Source organism: Echeneis naucrates, chromosome 9, assembly GCF_900963305.1.
Source record: "Echeneis naucrates chromosome 9, fEcheNa1.1, whole genome shotgun sequence".
Lineage (NCBI taxonomy): Eukaryota > Metazoa > Chordata > Actinopteri > Carangiformes > Echeneidae > Echeneis > Echeneis naucrates.
Genome location: NC_042519.1, coordinates 24,275,893 through 24,295,523, shown reverse-complemented (window position 1 = coordinate 24,295,523; position 19,631 = coordinate 24,275,893). Strand labels below are relative to the sequence as shown.

The 19,631-nt window shown below is 51.8% G+C and overlaps 3 protein-coding genes and 1 pseudogene across 3 annotated transcripts; 1 reads left to right on the top strand and 3 right to left on the bottom strand.

The window, feature by feature from the left end:
• Positions 1-121: 121 nt before the first annotated feature.
• LOC115048316 (uncharacterized) lies at positions 122-2,388 on the top strand. Its single transcript, XM_029509693.1, has 4 exons — positions 122-316; positions 896-1,012; positions 1,556-1,664; positions 1,744-2,388. The coding sequence occupies exons 1-4, from the start codon at positions 206-208 to the stop codon at positions 2,052-2,054; spliced, it is 648 nt and encodes a 215-aa protein (XP_029365553.1). The 5' UTR covers positions 122-205; the 3' UTR covers positions 2,055-2,388.
• A 438-nt stretch (positions 2,389-2,826) lies between these two features.
• On the bottom strand, positions 2,827-5,029 carry LOC115048318 (peptidyl-prolyl cis-trans isomerase-like). Its single transcript, XM_029509695.1, has 4 exons — positions 4,873-5,029; positions 3,826-3,945; positions 3,392-3,564; positions 2,827-3,251 (listed from the first exon to the last, which is right to left on the bottom strand). The coding sequence occupies exons 1-4, from the start codon at positions 4,939-4,941 to the stop codon at positions 3,119-3,121; spliced, it is 495 nt and encodes a 164-aa protein (XP_029365555.1). The 5' UTR covers positions 4,942-5,029; the 3' UTR covers positions 2,827-3,118.
• Positions 5,030-7,104: 2,075 nt separating this feature from the next.
• Positions 7,105-13,862, bottom strand: LOC115048288 (zinc finger MIZ domain-containing protein 2-like). The gene is given in 24 exon segments (XM_029509640.1): positions 7,105-7,388; positions 7,472-7,669; positions 7,830-7,919; positions 7,922-8,001; positions 8,109-8,374; positions 8,443-8,511; positions 8,601-8,668; positions 8,826-8,983; positions 9,057-9,162; positions 9,244-9,375; positions 9,476-9,554; positions 9,637-9,778; positions 9,900-10,089; positions 10,176-10,271; positions 10,344-10,447; positions 10,566-10,625; positions 10,686-10,725; positions 10,801-11,043; positions 11,226-11,382; positions 11,467-11,675; positions 11,750-11,829; positions 11,832-11,860; positions 11,946-12,035; positions 13,466-13,862. Coding segments are annotated over 23 exon segments (2,754 nt in total). The 5' UTR covers positions 11,996-12,035; positions 13,466-13,862; the 3' UTR covers positions 7,105-7,280.
• A 1,458-nt stretch (positions 13,863-15,320) lies between these two features.
• On the bottom strand, positions 15,321-19,380 carry LOC115048297 (2-oxoglutarate dehydrogenase, mitochondrial-like; annotated as a pseudogene).
• Positions 19,381-19,631: the final 251 nt, after the last annotated feature.

The window sequence follows — 19,631 nt, the reverse complement described above, 5'->3', positions numbered from 1 at the left end:
GCTTCAAACGCACCCTCAAAACTTCAGAGGAACAGGCGGCTGAGAGAGGCCGGATCAGAGGGGAGAGGAGGGGTATAAAAACAAACGCACCTGAAGACAGCAGTCAAGAGAAGAACTGAGCTTTATCTTCTCCAACAGCTGCAGAAGATCTAACCTGAAGGATTTTAAAGAGGTTTCACTGACAGCAGGATCCTTGAAGTCCAGGATGTGGATGTGGCGCAGTGTTCTGTGTGTGTCTCTGGTCTACGGTCTGGCTCTGGACTCAAACACCATCCGGTCGTCCAAAGAGACGGTGGCACAGAGCTCCGAGCAGCTGGTAAGACTCTGGATCACTTCAGAGAGGCTTCAGTCACAGCTGACAGATTATTATAGCAAGCGTTTCAGTCCAGGATACAACCTTCGATTGAACCGACTGACAGACACATTCAGGCTGTTCAGTCTCCACAAATACAAACTCAGCTGACTCTGTCTGATCAGTTCAGACAGAAAGCCAGAACTAACTAAACTCTGAATGTTTCCTTCTTCTCCACAGAAAAGTTCCTCTCATCTATCTTTATCTGATCAGGAGTTCTGCTCATTAATGATGAAAAATCAGCTCCAAATATCTGATTGTCTTTATTCTGTCAACACAATAAACTAACAAACGTACAGGACTGATCCAGAGACTCTCTGATTGGCTGTGACATCACCCACTGGAGCCAGTGGGAGCATCTGATGTAGAGACTACAGACGTCACCATCAAAGATGGAGGATGATGATGGGCAGATAAACACACAGAAGGAGTCAGAGAGTCGGGCTGATTCTGTTTAACCATCAGAGAGCAGCTGACGGAGGAGACTCCTCCTGTGAGGTTAACAGTTGACGATAATGATACCAGTTCTCACCTGTCCAACAGGATGGTTCCCATGGTGACCAGGTGGAGGAGGCAACTCGACATCAGACCGAGACAAACTTCAACTCCCGTCGTCGACCAGCCGCTCCGTGTTCTGCCCCGGACTGTTACACACCAGAGGTCAGACACACACACTCACTGTTACACACGAGTGCTCTGTGTTTCCATGACAACCAGGTGACATGTGGACTCTGAACAGAGAGGCTGTTACCGTGGAAAGCTTTGTGACCTTAGTCTCAGAGTGTGAAAACCAGACGGGGCAGACAGCTGGACAGGTTTTATGTTCCACATTACAGGAAGTGCAAGTACACAATGATGATGATGATGATGATCCTTCTCATCATCATCATCATCTTCGGTCTAAACAGGTTTCAGGTCAGCTGACATTTTGTCCAAATGCCTGTGAGGTCACAGTCTGTCGACCTCCAGCTTCATTCTCTCTACTGACCATCAGGGGGCGACAGTGGTTGTACAAAGAAGTCAGATGTGATGGAATCAGATATCATTTGCCAAATAATAATCATTTAAAGGGCAGACAGAATTTCACGGTTCCATGAGAGTTCTGGGTTTTATGAAACAGACAGTAGAGTGAATCTTCAGAGACAGTCGTGGTTTCTGAAGGATCAGGAAGGTCTGAACCGTTCGTGCTGATGTGTCCCTCAGAGGGGACGATGCAGTAACAGAGCTCAGAGAAGACAGACTGCTCGGGACAGACAGGTGGACCAACAGGGAGACACAGAGAGAGACACCGACAGCTTCAACAGGACCAAAGGTGAGTCCTGAAGGTCAGATCCAGGCCTGCAGGATGCAATTTCAGGAGTTGTGTTGAACTCTGGATTTGTGTTGTTCAGCTCCAGAGATGTCAAGCTGCGTCCGGTCCGGCGACTGTGCGGCCGGTTTGTGCTGCGTCCGGTACCTGACCGGGAAACGGTGTCAGAGGATCCCGGTGGAGGGGGAGGCCTGTCTGCTGCGAGGCTCCACCAAGCTTAGGAGGAACCTGGGCCGCTGCGACTGTGACGTGGGACTGTCCTGCACCGCAATCAACAGGGCGGAGCTGGGCAAGAACAAAGGCCAGGGGGTGTGTCTGCCCCGTCCGAGACCGGGCCAAAGGAAAACAAGGCATTCTGGGAAGAAGAGGAGGACGGCAGAGAGGAGCTGTTGACAGCTTCATCAGACTCTAATTTAAATCGCCAGTCAATTTGTAGCTGCTTCTTTTAGCTGTTTGAAACTCAAAAGTGGATCTTCTCATGGACCAGGTTTCAGCCTGCCACATCTGAGAAATGAACTTCTCTCCATGTCGATCACATGAGATCACGGGGCTCCTCCAATAGAAGTTAGACATTTTCACAAAAATAAAGGTAGAGCCGTCTAATAAAATCTGAGCATTTTTCTGACTTGTTCTGAGTTCTGTCCAGGTCCAATTTATTTATTGTCTTCTGACAAGAAAGTGTCCACCTTTCTCAAACTCAACACAAATAAAGTTCTTCTCCTTCAAATGTGAATTTGTCTCCATCACATCTCAGCTGCATTTACCGTCATCTCTGCTGCTTCCTATATTAAAAACAAAACACCACCATCTCACCATTACTGCAGGAAGTACTTTTGTTGTGACATTTATTGTCCCCAGTGCCTCCATCTTAAGAACCCGCCTCAACTTTGCACAAAATTTCTTGGACAGCTGTGGCCAATCAGCAGAGCCAAGACTGCGTCCTCTGATGGACAAGTTTCACTGCAGACTTGTGACAGTTGGGGGTCAGTAAATGGGTTCTGCTGTTCGACCTGTTGAGACCAAACTGGGCGGAGTCTGAATAGAGAATTAGAATGACCCAGTTCAGCCACCTCACTTCTCAGATCAGCGAAGGAAGGAGTTTGTTTTTGCTGAGTCACACCAGTTCAATTTTTACTGGAAAACTCTCCAAACAAAAAGCTGACACTTTTCACTTGTCAAGGCATCTTTTGTTTTATTTTCTTATTTTTTTTGACTTAACAAAAAACTGTTGGGACTTTGTGGAAAAAAACGTTAATGCAAAAGAAACTTTCAAAGTCACAAATGCAGCAACATGATTTCAACAAGAACAGAATAAAAAAAAAAAAAAAAAAAAGGTGGGTGGGGGGGGGGGGGGGCGGTTGACTCCATCAATAGGAATGTTGAACGGTGATGGGTGGGGGTGGTGGCCTGAAGGGGGTGTGGCTACAGGGCAAGCAGGAAGGGTTAAGTGCTGCAGCTCAGAGCTGCCCACAGTTGGCGATGGCGACCTTCTTGGTTGTTTTGCCGGATGCACAGCCGAAGGTCTCCATCTTCTTGACTACGTCCAAACCTTCAACCACATTCCCAAACACAACGTGCTTCCCGTCCAGCCTGTGGACACAGAGGGTCAATGGAGTCACTGAACAAGGCCAGTCATGGACCTGTCCCGGTCCATGACTGCATTTCAGCTGGGGGTCTGAGTAAAGACCACAGCCAACCAGGTACAGGTTTGTGTTGCGTGCGTTGCTCACCATGCTGTCTTTTCTGTACATATGAAGAACTGGGATCCGTTGGTGTTTGGCCCAGCGTTGGCCATGGACAAGATTCCAACGCCAGTGTGCTTCAGGGAGAAGTTCTCGTCAGCAAACTTGTTGCCGTAGATGGACTTTCCACCAGTTCCATTGTGGTTGGTGAAGTCACCGCCCTGCATGTCCAACACCACACATTTAATCAGTCATTTTTACATTCAATATTCACACTGCTCAGACAAAAAGCACCCAAATACAAACATCAGAAACAGGATTTTCACCATGTTTTAGGACTAATGACAAAACAAGAAGCTCTTCATCTAAGTTCAACTTCATGTTCAGTTCAGAGTGAAAGCTGCTTGAAGGAAAATGAACTTGTTTTTGCTGCCATTGTGGCTGAAATGCGTCATCTCACTAAAGTCCTGTTTTTGCCTCACCTGGCACATGAAGCCAGGGATGATACGGTGGAAGGTGCAGCCCTTGTAGCCGAAGCCCTTCTCGCCGGTGCAGAGGGCGCGGAAGTTCTCAGCAGTCTTGGGCACAACGTCACTGCGGAGCTGCATAAGAGGGGGAGGGGAGGCAAGTGAGTCAGTTAACTGTTCTGGACAAACAGGGTGTGAAATCAGTGCTTCGTTTCCAGACAGATAGGGCTGATAGCGGCTCGGGCTGAGCATTAACAGGGAAATGAAGAAACCTTTGGCTGGAGGCCTGGGCCGTTTAACGGGTGACAGACAGGCTGCAGCACTGCAGCAGACCGAAGACCTGCTGTGGGGGGGGGGCTGCAGCGACAGCTGAATCCAGATCAGCCCCCCCACACTGAAACAAAATGTCTGCCGGTCCCTCCCGGTGGGCCTCGGTGTGTCTGTTTACGGCGCTTCCTGTTGATGGAGCAGCCTCGGGGCGCCAAATACAGACAAAGACCGCGAGCGTCACACGCGGCTCGGAGTTCCCTGACGGCGCGCGGGAAAGCCCCTCGAGTCACAGCGACAACAAAATGGCTGCCGGACTGTCGGTGGTCCGGCTCACCGATGGCGGCCCGCCGGCTCTTATGTAACATCCCAGAGCACAAAGGCCTCCGGAGCCCCGGCCCTGCCGGAGGCGCCGACATCCGCATTTTCCCTCCCCCTCCCCCTCCCCCGCCGTGGAACTTTCCAGAACCCCCCCCCCCCCCCAACACGTGAACCGGCGCAGTTAGCTGCGGCTAACACCGGAGCTGCACGGTGCCCGGGGGCCGGAAGCCCACACCGCCGGACTCTGACCAGGGAGGGGGCCGGGCTGCAGCAGAGGCCGCGGCCATAAGGGCTCCGTCTTCCGGTGAGACCGAACACGAAGCCACCGGAGGTCTGAGGTCATGTTAGCACGCGGAGCCGCGCTAGATGGACGCCGCAAACACGTGCACGCATCCCGCGAGCGAAAATAAGAGTACCGTAAACAGCATCCTTCCGCCGCCGCTGGAGTCCGGGCCGCCGGCCGTCCGGGCTTACCTCCATCACCACCCGGCCGATGGGCTCGTTGCCGGCGTCGATGTCGAAGAAGACTTTGGGGTTGGCCATGTCTGCAGACGGAAGTGGAGCGGGTCGACTGGAGAACAACACCGACGGCCGCGAGGAAGGGAAAAAGACGGGGGGCTGTGGATGGCTTTTATATAAGTCCCCGTTGGGCGGGGTTAAACCGCACTGAGCCAATCAATGACTCGGGAGAATTTGATCGGCGTTGGCTGTGGCGAATCAGCAGGTCCATAGAGCTCGCGCTCAGTAACGTCCAGTCCAGTGCGCTACGGGTGATTGACAGCCCGGACATCCAGTACGCGCGGCAGGCGCAGCGCGTGAACAGCCAGGCCCGCAGTCAGAGCGCGTCCCCGCCGGCTGACTGAGGAGCGTGTGCACGGTCACGCGGTCAGGGCGCGGTCCATCCTGTTCTGCACACAAATAAAAAAAAGTTTAGTCTTTAAAATACTAAGGGGCACTTCCGGGGACACAGCTGTGACCTTTGACCCTTCAAAGGAGAGATGGAAAACTTGAACAGGAAAATATTTTTAAAAATGGCAACTGTTGAAACAACTCAAAGTTGTAGTCAGTGAGGTTTTAGGACAAAAAGCTTGCAGTGTGACCAGAAAGAGGACGGCTCTACTTTCTGTTGATGATTGATGGTACAGGTGAGTCAGGGGCGGAGCCATTTTCTTTCAGTTCTTTCAGGCTGGGGACAGAACGGATGACGCCAGCACAGGAAGTGAAGTGTTTGATGTTGGTGGAGGCGGGTAGACCACAGTGACCTTTGACAGCCTTTGATGCTCAGACAGAGGAGGTGTTGCCTGCTGGCATCATGAAGACTCTAACATCTCAGGAATAACAAACTGAAGATGTGACGACAAACAATTTATTCATTTTTAGTTTACAACAAAAACTGAATGGCATCTCCATAAACCAGGTTTACCTGTTTGTTACCTGGTTACCATGGATACCGCTCAGCTCTGTTCATTCATCAACATTACAGGTGGACGTAATGAAGTGATCGCTGTGCCTTCTACACTGACAGTTCATTCGTATTATTTTCCTCTCCGGTTCTTTTCAGGGGTGAAATAATGTTTTTCTGATGAACAGAGTGATTAAAGCATCACCGACGCCGTCTGTCTGTCTTTCCAGTGTGTGTTTATTAAATTACAAAGGTTATTATCGTTATTAGCATCATTATTGAATCATACAGAGTGATCATGTAAAGGTTCATCTGGTCCAGAAGATTCTGGACTCACTGGGACATGGAGACACCACAACTGTCTGGACTCTAGTCACTTTACGACATACAGAATAATGATGAGGAGGATGAAGGTGAACTCTTCTTTATTATCACATATACAAGCTGAGGCTCCGTTTCCAGGCCATGACCCAAAAAGTGATTCCTGTGAGGTCACACCTCCTCCTGTTGGCTTCCCCTCAGTGTGGGTGGAGTTTAAACTCTTCTAAGGAGGAGGAGCTTGGATCAACGTGACGTCAGCGTGAGGTCGGTTTTATCTTCATGTTTCACTTCAGCTTGTGACAGTCGACTTTACACTGATCCACGGGTGCCGACGCTGGCAGGTACAGCTCAGTCTGAAGACGTCCACATCTGCAGAACTTCTGTTGGAGCTCTCAGTAAAATACCTACCAGCTGAGAAGCATAAAAACACTTCTGTTGGACTGTGAATGTTATAAAAGCCAGAGTCTCTCTGTTTCTGTCGCTTTAATGAGAAAGGAAAAATTACAGCTGTTCACGTCCTGTCAGTACTGAACACACGGATGTTTGGGTAAATGTTCACGTGGAGCTGCAGTGAAGATCACGTGAACCTGAACCCACGTGAAGTGACACTGAACAGAGGAGCAACAGTTCAGATCAAATTCTTCCACAAAGACACTTAAACATGTTTAAAAGGTGCATCTGTTTCTGTCGCACTGCCTTCTGTGTCTGAGGTGACCAACAGAAAAAGATCATCTTCAGCTATTGATGCTAAACTGGACCAGAAAGCTCCCGGTTTTAAAGGACCGTCGTGATGGAACGAACTGAACCTGTCCTGAAGGAGCTGGATCAGTGAAGATGATGATCTGCGATAAAAACACTCACTTCAAATATGTTGAGCGGTGGAGCCATCGACTCCGACTGGGAATGAAGGATGAAGCATCAAAATACAGTTTCAGAGAATAATAAAAAAAAAACCAAACAAAACAATAAAATAAAGTTCATAGTCACACATCAAAGAGGCTTCATATTTAAAAGTTTTTTTTTGTTTTGTTCCATTCCCTCTGATTGGTCCATCCTGACAGTGGTGGTCGACAGGACCGACACTCATGATGGAGGACAGGGAGAGAAGAGAGTTTGTATTTTACATTAAAGTTGGTTTGAATTCACCAGGTGTGTGTGTTCAGTTGTTCTCAAACAGGGACAGCAGGTCATCGTTGTTGTTGCTCGGGAGGTCTGGAGGTCCGAGGTAAGACAGCAACTCGTCCGGGTTGGTGAGCTCAGGAAGTAGCTGCAGCGACAGACATGTTCCGGCCGTTAGCGTCCGACAGACAACAAAATGAAAAACAGCAGCTGATCTGAAGCGCCACTTACATCCAGAGAAGGTTCTGGAACATCTGCAGACCCCCCAAGCCCAAAGGAGCCGTCGCCTTGGAGACGGGGATTCTGGTTGCTACGCTGCATCATCTGGTTGCTGCCCCCCAGTTGGGAGTTGCCATGGAGACCCTGTGACTGCTGCTGGGAGAGAGGAGCACCATGGGAAGTTGAGTCCAAATGCCCCGAGACCGGCATCTGAGTGGGGGAGGAGAGGAGGGACAAGGGACGAAGGAAGGAAGAGAGGGAGACAAAGGAAGAATTAAAGGAGAAGGATGGAGGAGATCATCAGAAGGAAAGGAGAGAATCTCAACTGGCTCCAACCCAGTTTGACGATGATGAAGATGAGGCACTGTACCTGTCCAGCCAGCGGGTGAGGGGGGGGTTTGTCAGGCGTGAGGAGGGCACTGGAGAGCTCAGACTGGTAAGACAGAGGGGGGGGGCCGGGGAGGAGAAGTCCCCCCCCACCCCCGCAGTCCCAGGACTGGTGAAGTCAGAGAAGCTGCCGGACTGAGCTGGATAGGACGGAGCTGACGGAGAGATCAATACATCGATTATCGATCAGCCACCAACCTGAGGGACAGAAAAAGCCCCTCCCCCTCCATACCTGGTCCGGGGTAGTCAGGTGTGTTACTGCTGTTGCTGCTCCCCCCTGCAGGCATGGAGGGGTAGGGCATCGGGGAGGATGAAGAGGAGGGGGCCGCTGAGGAGGAAGAGGAGGGGGCGGGGCCAAGTGACGCTATCATCTCCATGACACTGGGCAGGACCATGTGACTCGGGCTGAGAGTTCTGCAGCGTTTCAGCACGGGCCCGTCGGACTCCTCCTTCACATGCAGGTCCGGCTTCACTGGGACCGGCTTCCAGCTGCAGACCGGATCGATGGTGATCTCCTCGTACTCTGAGCTGGGGGGTTCATTTAAGTCAGATACAAACAGGACCGGGACAACAACCACTGAAATAAAGTTTCTTACTTTTGAACATAGATGAGGATTCCCAGCATGTACTGATCCACCTCCAGGCCTTCCAACAGAGCTGTTTTACTGTGCGCACACACACACACACACACAGGTTAACACAGGGGCTATTAGGCTTCTTCTTCACAGTGTGTGTTTGTGTGTTTGTTGCATACTTGCACACAGGGCATCTCCAGGTTCCTCTCTCACAGTTGAGCTGCAGGTACGACTCCAGGTCAAAACACTGTGGACATACAAACACTTTTGTCACGGAAACACAATGACAGGAGTGACTGCTGAGGTCTCCATGGCGACCAGGATGTCAGCATGTGTGTGGGGCAGATGACTTTTCACCCACATGCAGCCCAGATTCCATCATAGATTGGCTGGTGACCTCTGACCTGTATGTGTCTGCAGTCGTGACCTCTGGCGGGTAGCTGGATGCGGCGGAAAGTGATGGGACATTTTAATGACACTCTGATGGCGGTCTGCTCCACGCCATCCTCTCCGTTTAACCCAGGGGTCCCAGGGATCGAACCGCTGCTGAAGTTCCTTTTGACTGACAATAAGAGCTGAGATTAGCACAGTTCTGGATGAGGTCAAAGGTCAGAGGTCAGAAGTGAGGGGCTCACTCTTGGTAACGCAGTGCTCTGCAGGAAGCAGCCTCTTCTTCATCAGACCCTGCAGCACCGACCGAACCGATGGACGATGGACCAGCTGGAGGACGAACAGGTGAGACTGCGGGGGGGCGGGGCTAACATTAGTCCCGAGGACAGTGACAGCGGGCGTGTTTGTGTGTGTAATGTGGTGTGTCCTTACGCAGCAGCATGCGGTCACAGTGATCTGGATGGTGTTTCTGCCCGGCTGACACACCTGCTTCAGGTACAAGGGCTTATGGGAAGTTTTGTTGTCGCCTCGCTCGATAGTGAGAGGAGTTGCATTCACACTGACCTGGAGGGGCGGGGCAGATGAAAACAAACACAAGACACCTCAGAAGAAAGAAAAAAAAGAAAAAAGAAAACAGGAGCGAGGAAAATGATAAAGGTCGAACCTGGACGGAGGCGGGCCAGTTAGTGTTCATCTGACGGTCTTCATGGTGGTAACACTTAAACTGGAGCTCCAGGTCCGGTCTGAGACAGACACACACACACACACACACACACTGAATATGTGCTCACAACCGTCTCTGACTCAGAAAGACCTGGTCCTCACCTCATGATGAGCGTCTTGTAGACAGAGTCCCTCAGCTGGAAGACGTGGTTGCTCACAGCCAGGTTGTGCTCTAACCTGAACGGCTCCAGGACGACACCGTCACGAACCGGGAAGGTCAACCGCAGGTCGTCACTGGGGTTACCTGTGAAGAGGAAGTGACTGTGATGACTCAGGTAACAAAACAGAGGTCACAGATCATGTTTTATTCTGGTTCATATCATTGATTATTGATTATTTTGTTCTCTGATCAGATTGTGTGTTACCTGTAGAAGGGGGCGGGGCCAGGGTGGCCATGTTGGGTTTGATGTCAGGCAGGAAGGAAGAGGGCGTTGGCTTAATGTCGCTGTTTCCAGGCGACATGTAGGGCGGAGCCATGGAACTGCTGGGGGTGATGGGAGGGGTCGGGTTACCTGGGACGGGGGAGGAGGGGTAACCTGGCAACCCTCGACCAGGCTGAGAGATAGAGAGAGAGAGAGAGAGAGAGACACATAAAACTCAGTATTGTTGCATCTGAAGTCTGGATCTGATCTGGATCTTACCCCAGATGGTTGGTTGAAGGAGTTGTAAACGCCACCGCCACCTGTTGTCAGAGAGTTTAAGCTGCCACCACTCTGACCGTTAAACTGGTCCTGCTGCTCAAACACACAACAGTGTCAGACATGATTCAGGTCACATGACTCCTGCAGCTGGAACTGATTGGCACTCACCTTGTAGTACTGAGAGTTGGGAGGTGCAGAGGGGGGGTACTGTGGGAGGGACATCTTATGGCTCTGATAGGACGGGGAGGAGCCTGAGCGCTGGGGGGCAGGGCCTGGTCCTCCTGGACCTGCAGGGGAACATCAACAGATGGAAAAATAATCTGGTGACTGAAACAGGAAGCTGCGACTGACATTAACACGTTATTACCATACGTTTCAAGATCACCTTACCTGGGTGGTACTGCATGTTGGGTCCAGAGTATGGGCCGGGCCCAGCATGACCACCTCCACCTGAACCTGCCATTGAGCCCCCGGCGCCACCAGGACCGGACATGACGTTCACATTGGAACCAACAGGGACACCGTACTGCTGAGACATTCCCGGAAAAGACTGAGGGATGAGAGCGAGTGAGTAAGGAGCTCAGAACTCATCGGACCTCATCGGACCTCAGCTCATCAAACTCACCTCAGAGTTGTAGGGCCGTTTGAGGCCCTGCTGGGGCCTCAGGTGGCCCTGCTGTGGTCCAGGACCGTAGTTTGGGTGCTGAGGGACCCTCTGCGGGCCCCCTCCAGGTCCATACATGGGGCCTATTGATGGGGGACCCCTGGTAGGACCCGGTCCAGGGCCCATTCCTCCAGGAGCCATGCCAGGGGGGCCACGGGGGCCAGAGTGAGCCATGAACTGGTTGTTATAGGCTGGACCCCCCATCTGGAAAATATCACATAAGCCTCAGTGACATCGAAGTCATGGACACTTCCTGTGTGACGTTCAGGGACTGAACTTTGACATAAGACCAGAAAGGAAACAGGAAATGGGACCGTGTTGACATTCACTGTTGGGTCAGTGATTTCAGATTTACATTTGTCTGACCCCAGTGACCCCCTCTTTACCTGTCCATAGTTCATCTCCTGGTTTTGTTTCTCCTGGATGGCAGCTACGGTTGCAGTGGCGGTGGCGGTTGCTGTGGCAGCAGCAGCAGCGACGGCAGCAGCAGCAGCTTGTGTGAAGTCAGCTGACCCTCTAGAGGCTCCGGGATTTGACGGGTAGCTGCATGGGCAGACAGAGTCACACTGGTTCAAAACCAATCCTGATCAATCATCAGAGCTTTATCCGATCACACAAAGCACTCACCTCCCTGTGTACCCCCCCGGTCCTCCGGCGTAACCCCCTGGCGTCCGGCTGTACATGCCCTGGTTCACGTAGCCTTTGCCCGGCTCTCCGTAGCCCTGCTGGCCCATGTAACCACCAGGCCCTCCAGCCATACTTGGACCCCCGGGGCCCTGCATCATGGGCCCTCCGCCTGGGTTGGCCCCTGGCCCCATCACCCCTCCACCCAGACCCTGACAAACAGAAACACGCGTCACATCTGCAAACATCTGCTCTGTGCTCTTCACCAACCTCACAAATTTCATACCTGGCTGGCCGAGGGATTGGTCAAGCCCCAGACGGTGGTAACCACGGAGAGGGATCCTGTGGGTGTGGTGGGCTGCTGCAGCTGGAGGGGTCATAAGGGTACGAGCCGTCGCTGATGGGTTAGGGTCAAAGGTCACATGATGTCACTCAACACATGCTTTGTGTGTTGTTGCATGATATGAAGTGTGTGTGTATACCTGTGTGGGTTGTTGGCCAGTCCCGCCTTCATCTGGTTCAGAGGGTTCATGGTGGACGGGGATCACTGGGGTCCAGACAGAGACAGACTCCTGCAGGCAGACAGACAGACACATGACGTATCTCAATCACTGACTACATTTCCCATCAGCCCCTCAACACAGGCAATTTAACAGACAACCAGTCTCTCACTGTGCAAACTCATTTCACTGAATTATTTGGGAAAATATAGATTTACAGAAAAACAGAACTATGTAATGTTCAGTTCATAACAAAAACCCACAATGCCTTGCAAAGTTATCGTCTTAGAATTCACTAGTTTTGCCTCTGAAATGGTTTGTAAGGGACTGGTTCAGACCATGTGACCCGGTCTATGAAGTCTGGACCAGCTCAGAAACCGATCCTCCGCTCAGACAGGCTGAGCTGCTGATTCAATGTGATGTCGTTAATAAAACCATCTCAAGTTTCGCGCCTCGCTGCCACACAGCAGACCAGGCTGCTTGGTACTGCCTAACTGACCAGGACCAGACGTACTGATCTGTCGGTCACATGACACAAACAGGAAGAGAAAATATTCAAACAGCAGAGCTCCAAAAAGTGAGGCCAATTGAAGTGTCACACTTCCTGGATGTGATGTCATCAGCTCCATCATCTTCATCACCAGCCTGAAGTTGGAGAAGATGGCCTAACAGAGATTCAGCTGTAAATGAGTGTGGCGTGAACAGCGATGAAGTCTCAGTTTGTCTTTCTTCTGTTGCCTCCAACCTAAAATCAGTTACAAACCCTTAGATGGTGAGCAGCAGGTCATGTGACAGGAAGTGAGCCGGTTCGGTGTCTTTACCTTCAAACTCACGCCGACCTCCTCCGAACCGCGTGCACGAGACACACGCACGCGCAGTGCAATAACATTGTGTCTGAATCAGTTTAAAAATGACGGAATGAGCCGGGCCGTGACGTCACGGTGTCCCCTGCGCGGACCTCCGGAGTCCGAACCGCCGACAAAATGACAGAGACGGGAGACATCTTGGGATTCGGTGGAGGCTAATGCTAATGCTAAAATGCTAACGGCCAGGCTGGCTGCGCTCCGCGGCCGATCAGGCTGCTCCTGCTGCGGTCAGCTCCGCTGCTAGCCCTAGCCTTAGCATGCTAACCAGACCGCGTGTAAACGGTCCAAAATAACCGGCAGAACGGCGATTTAAAAACGGTCATAAACCGGAGACACGGGGCCGATGTGGGGAACAGCCCGCCGTTAGTGAAGGTATCCCCCCCCTCGGCAGCTCGGACCGAGCCGGCCGGGAGCCTCGCTCAGCGGGCTGTGACAATGGAATGCTCCGAGGCTAACAGCTAGCCACCAGATAGCTCCTGCCTCCGGCTCAAACAGTCGCTTTCTGTCGGGGAACCGTCGGCTCTCCGCCGGGCAGCCGCTCCGGGGCTCCACGGCCGAACCTCCGGGAAGAAAAACACACAACCGGAATAACCGGACGGCGGCCACCGGAGCCGGTTTATCCGGGAGCCCACCTACCTCCTCTACTTCCCCAGTGTCCGAGCCCTGTTCCGGGGCTCCGGGGCATCAAGGACCGGGCACACCTGAAGTCCACCCCCACCGGAGAGCCCGCTAAAAGGCACAGAAACCCGAAAATGTCCCGCTGAAATCCTCCGGAGGCCGAGATCCAGCCAGCAGCCCCGGCTCCGGGAGCTAGCTCTCCCTGCTGCCGGCCTCTGCGTCTGATTATCCGGCTTCAGGGGACAACACCATCCCCCGCAGCTCCGGCTCCTTCCACACTCCGACGAACCGGAATGAACCAGGACGAACCGGACCAGAACCACCGAGCTCCGGTTAATGAGGACAAGCCGCCGCCGCCGCTCCTCCGTGGATCCTCTGCATCTCTGCTGCCGGTCGGACTGAAACCAGCAGGTCGGACCGGAGAACTGCAGAGAGGGGGGGGGAGGAGAGGAGAGGGGGGGGGGGGGGGGAGGAGGAGGAGAGGAGGAGGAGGAAGGAAGGAGGGGGGAGGGAGAGGAGGAGGGGGAGGGAGGAGGAGGAGGAGGAGAGAGAGGGAGGAGGGGGGGGGAGGAGGAGGAGGGGGAGGAGAGGGGGGGGGGGGAGGGGAGGAAGGAGGAGGGGGGGGGGGGGAGGAGGAGGAGGAGGAGGAGGAGAGGAGGAGGAGGGAAGAGAGGAGGAGGAGGGGGAATCCACCACAGACCGGACCGGACCGGTTCCAGCAGTCCCAGTAAACTCTCGCTGTGATTCAGACTTAGACCTGAATCTAGATCTGTAGATCTGTAGATTACAGATCAGTAACCAGATGGATCGCGGTATTTCAATTATTGGTTGATGTTCCAACACCCCTGAATCCTACATTTCCCATAATGCACCTGGCCATCCTCTCCTCGTAGCAGCCCTGCTGCCTGGTAACCAACACAGAATGGATGTCAGATGACATCACCGTGACATCACAGAGATCGGTTTTTTTTCCGATTCCGCCATGAGCTTCATGTGCTTGACCTGAGCCGCTGTTACCATGGCAACTGGACGCACACGCGCACACACCTGTGGCAGTGAGGTTTCATTCACTGCTAAGGAGGGATGAAACAAAGGGAGCTAGGACACAGGACACAGAGAAAGTGAGGGAAGGAAGCTGTAGCTCCTCTGATGTCCAGCAGGCGTCACTGTGACGTTTGAGCTGCTGCTCATTCACCTTACCGATACCAAACCCATCAGATGTTCGAGGTCCATCTGGTCTCGGATCGTAAACCAGGTAACAACACTGAGAAGGCTGTTGGTTCTTGAAACCACAAACTTCACAATAAAAGCCTGAAGAAGTTAAATTATGGACCTTTAATATAAAAAAGTCATAACTTTTTTGTATTATGTAAGCTATGAAGGTCAATTTAAAACTAAATCCAGCTGGGAAATTCCAAATTGCACCTGAAGGGAACATGTTAGAAAGTATTGGTGTTGTCAGTGAAGATTAATCCTCCAATCAGGACAGAAGAAGATTTTCAGTACATAGTTTCTTTATTGAATGAAGTAAAATAATGAAGAGAATTTCATCCCCTATTATGAAAATAAATAAATCATTCTTTGTCTCACAGGAGCCAGAACACCTGCAGCTGATTCACCTTCTGCTGTCGTTTCATTCGTTTGTTTTCCTGCTGACAGAGTTCATTCAGCTGCTCGACACCAAAAACAATAAAAACATGAGCCGCTCCGGTCCAGTTTTGGCACGGGGGGGTGGGGGGGGGGAGGGAGAGAGAGAGAGAGAGAGAGAGCCGAGGGGTAAAATCATCATCTTCAGCAGTGTATTTGGTCGAGTTTATGAACACCACCATTTATTCCCCAAGCACCCCTTCAACATAAAAGACAAGTAAATTAAATCTCAGCGTGCCAATTAAGCGTTGCCATGGTGACTAATTACAAACTTTTGTTGACGAGAAATCACACCCGCTGAAAGGCAAGAAAACCTCCATCTGCTGTAGTGATACAATCCTGCACCATTGGTTTTCAATAGGGAGTGCTAACGATGCTAACGAGACATTCAAGAAGAAAAACAAAAAGCACTAACAGGAGATGGTGTTGGAGTCGGGATGAGAAGTGATGAGGATGAGAAAAGAAAGGAGGAAGAGTCACTGTGTTCTGAACCGTTTGCTCTGTAACAACGCTGACCTGCCGGAAGAGTGTGTCTGTGTGTGTGTGTGAGGACGGAGGAAGGTGTGTGTTGAGAGGTCAAGGGGTCATTAAGGTTCGTCTTCTTTTTCCATAAAATAACTTTCCCTGCTGCTCAGACTCAGAAGCTTCTGGAACTGCAGCTCTCAGAGTTTAAAATTAGATTTTTTCCAGCTGCAATTCAAACTCTAGAAACCGAAAACAAACAGAATTCAGTCAATACCAAATTCATGTGCTAACGCTGCACGTTGGATTTGATATTTTTATCCTCATCAGTATTTTTGTCACCTGAACGAACCCTGCCCTCAATTCACCATGTGGACAGCCAAGTGTGTTAAACTGATTGATAGATACACTACGTGTGTACTGTGTGTACTTCTGACCACATGGTGCTCTCAGACTGTGTGTGTGTTGATGCTGCCATCTGTGTGTGATTTGAATGCAGTTGGGGGGGGGGGGGGGGGGGGCTCCTCCCTGCTGCAGGTTTACTGCTGATCTTTGAATGCGTCCAGGTCAAAGGCCGTGTCCAGGAAACGGCGCAGCTCCATCAGGTGAGTGTTCTTGTTTCCTGTTGCCGGGGCGGCGGCCGGCTCCCTGCCAGCATACCTGACACACAGAGACGAAAGCCGGTAAAGGTGAGCACCTGTTCCTCAGTGATGTCACAGTGACACGTCGATGATAGTTACCAGACAGGCTTGGCTCTCTGGATGGTGGTCCTGATGCGAGGCTTCACGTAGTCATAGTAACCCTGGTTCTTGTGCTCCTCCTGACACCACACCAAGTCAGCATTGGCAAAACGCTCTGACTCCGCCTTCACCTGGTCGAACGGGAATGGAGACAACTGGGAGGAGAGAGAGGGAGAGGTTTGTGCGTCTCTGTCCCTGTAAGTCTCTCTGTGTGTATCTGTGTGTGTCTGTGAGTACCTGCTCTATGCGAGCGATGGCCACGTTGTCGTCCATCCCTCTGTTCTTCCTCTCTTTGGTCAGCTCATAATAAACCTTCCCAGTGCAGAAGATCAGCCTCTTCACCTCCTCTGGACGCCCCGCCGCTGAGCCCCCCTCTGGGATCAGCCTCTGGAAGTGCGTCCCTGCAGGGGAGGTCAGCCTCAATCAGCAACAGCAGCAACAACGACAAGGACGAAAAAGACAGGACAAGGTTACCTGGCATCATTTCGTCAAAGCTGGATCTGGCCTCTGGGTGACGCAGCAGAGACTTGGGAGTGAAGATGATGAGCTGACGGTAGAAGAAAGATCGGATCAAGACCCGAACCTGAACCAGACTCTGATCAAGACCTGACCATGTGACGATCATGGATCAGGGTCAGAAACAGCAGCTGAGCTGATCGTCACTTCCTCCTGTGATTGACTGATCGTTAGTGTCCTGTATCGGACCGGACCAGGACCAGAGGGGTGTGTGTGTGTGTGTGTGTGTCTGTCTGTCTGTCTTACGGGCTTCCTGAAGGGAAGTAGAATCTGTCGTCTGAGAACATGGAAGTAGTTTCCAGGAGAAGAGCAATTCACCACACAATCCAGTTACAGTCGTACAGCTGACGAACTGCAAAGTCATCTGTGATGTTCTGAGAGACAAGAAGGAGATCTGAATAAACTGTGTGCGCGTGTGTGTGTGTGTGCGCACGCGTCTTACTGGCATGACGTCTGGATCGTCGTTGCACATCTGAAGGAATCTCTCTGGACGAGCTGAAGAATGTTCTGGACCCTGAAAACAAAACCAGCTAACATTAGACCCTGAGGCTCACCTGAGTGTGTGCGTGCGTGCGTGCGTGCGGTCTCACCATGCCCTCCATGCCGTGCGGCAGCAGCAGCACGATGCCGTTCTGGCGGACCCACTTGGCCTGACCCGGACAGATGAACTGGTCTATGATGCACTGCGCCGTGTTGTGGAAGTCTCCGAACTGAGCTTCCCACAGGATCAGAGCGTTCGGACTCGCCATCGCAAAACCCAACTCGAAGCCTGGAGACACAGGAGGGACGTGACCGATCCACAGAGATGGACTCAACAAAAACCTGTTCAAATGAAATCCCCTGGACCCGACACTGACCCAGGACTCCGTACTCGGACAGCGAGCTGTTGCAGACGGTGTATGGCGCCTGGTCGGGGGACAGGTGGTTCATGGGAATACAGGTCCTCTTGTCCACGTTCTGGTCGTGGAGGACGTGGTGACGGTGGCTAAAAGAGACAAACTGCATCAGCAGCAGGATTTGGACGGTGTGTCGGTTCAGAAGGCTGACTGTTTACCTGAAGGTGCCTCGCTCCACGTCCTGTCCCGACAGTCTGATGTGGATTCCCTCCTTCAGCAGCGATCCAAAGGCCATGTACTCCCCCAGAGCCCAGTCCACGGTCCGGTTACGAACCATCTCACCTCGGCCCTTCAGGATACGGCTCAGACCTGAAACGGTGACATCAGTTGTCAGGGACCTGAACCGTTGGGACGCAGCATCAGATGGCGTCAGATGGCGTCAGACCTCCATGGATGGTGAAATCCTCCACAGGGACCGACGACGCCACCTGTCCGATTTGGTTCAGGTTCTCCTCGGTCAGACCGGTGGAGGGGCAGCTCATGGACTTCGGCTGTCCGTCCAGGGTGAAAAAACCTGAGGACAACAGATCAACACGTCAACGACCTCAGACCAGACCTTGATCCAGACCTGAGGCCACCAGCAGGACCTCAGATCAGGCTCCTGAGCTGAAGATCCTCACCGGGCCACGGGGAGTCCAGCCAGTGCTTGATGTGCAGGATTTTCTTGTCTTTGGAGCGAGTGTATGCCTCCTCGCAGATCTTATCATACTTGGCGATTTCCTCCTAAGAGTGACAGTGTGAGTGACAGATATCACCATGGAGACTCCACAGCCAGGTTTATTGACGTCTTTATCAATATGACATGATGTTTTTATTTACATCACATGACTAAAAGCAGGTTTGTTTTTACAGAAGTATCATCATGTTCAGTGTCTGTGTGTCACCTCGTACTCCTGCCGGCTCACTGCTCCCTCTGTGATCAGTTTCTCTGCATATTTCTGCAAACAGGTTTCTGCTTCTTGATCTGTTTGTACATGAGCGGCTGAGTGAACATTGGCTCGTCCATCTCATTGTGGCCCATCCGGCGGTAACACACCTGCACACACACACACAGGTGTAAAGTAAGTGTGACTGTTCTCTGCAGAAGGTCTCTCAGATCTGGACACTCACCAGGTCGACCACCACGTCCTTGTGGAACGTGGCTCTCCACTCAGCTGCCACTTTGCAGACGTAGATCACGGCTTCGGGGTCGTCGGCGTTCACGTGGAAGATGGGAGCGTTGACACTCGAGCCACATCGGTGGGATAGGGAGACGACCGAGCCATACGAGGGTCCGTGGTGAAACCGATCTGGAGACGGAACAGAAGGGTCCCAACTCCATCGCTTAGATGATCATCTGATTGTCTGATTGTGCGTTCGATACCTGGTTGTTGACGACAACGTGCACAGTGCCATGTGTGGTGTAGGACGGCAGGTCAGACAGGTGGAACGTTTCATAGACGATACCCTGACCTGCAAATGCAGCATCTCCATGGAGCAGGATGGACATCACCTACACACACAGTCTGCTTTCACTACTTACATCATTAAATCAGACATTTGTCAGATTAGGAGCCTGAAGCTTCATCTCTGTGTCATCAGTGATTCTGTAGTTTCAACAAATCTACCAGAGTGAGAAGACTGCTCACTCTGGTGGATTTCTGGTAGGTGAGAGTTTAAAAACAGAGTGGTTTAGGACCAATCAGGGACAAAAATGAATTAGAGGTTGAGAACCACTGCTGTAGAGGATCACGTTAGGACTCAAACTTCAAACAGCTGTAGACCCAGATTCCTATCCTGGATCAGACAAACCGTATGGCGTGTCTAAAAACTCATCACTTCTATTCATTAGTGTCACTGGACCAGTTCTTAGGAGTCAGAGCTGGATCAGGTCTGGAGGTCCTGGTGGTCTGCTTCTGCTACCCTGTTCCTTCATTGTCCCCG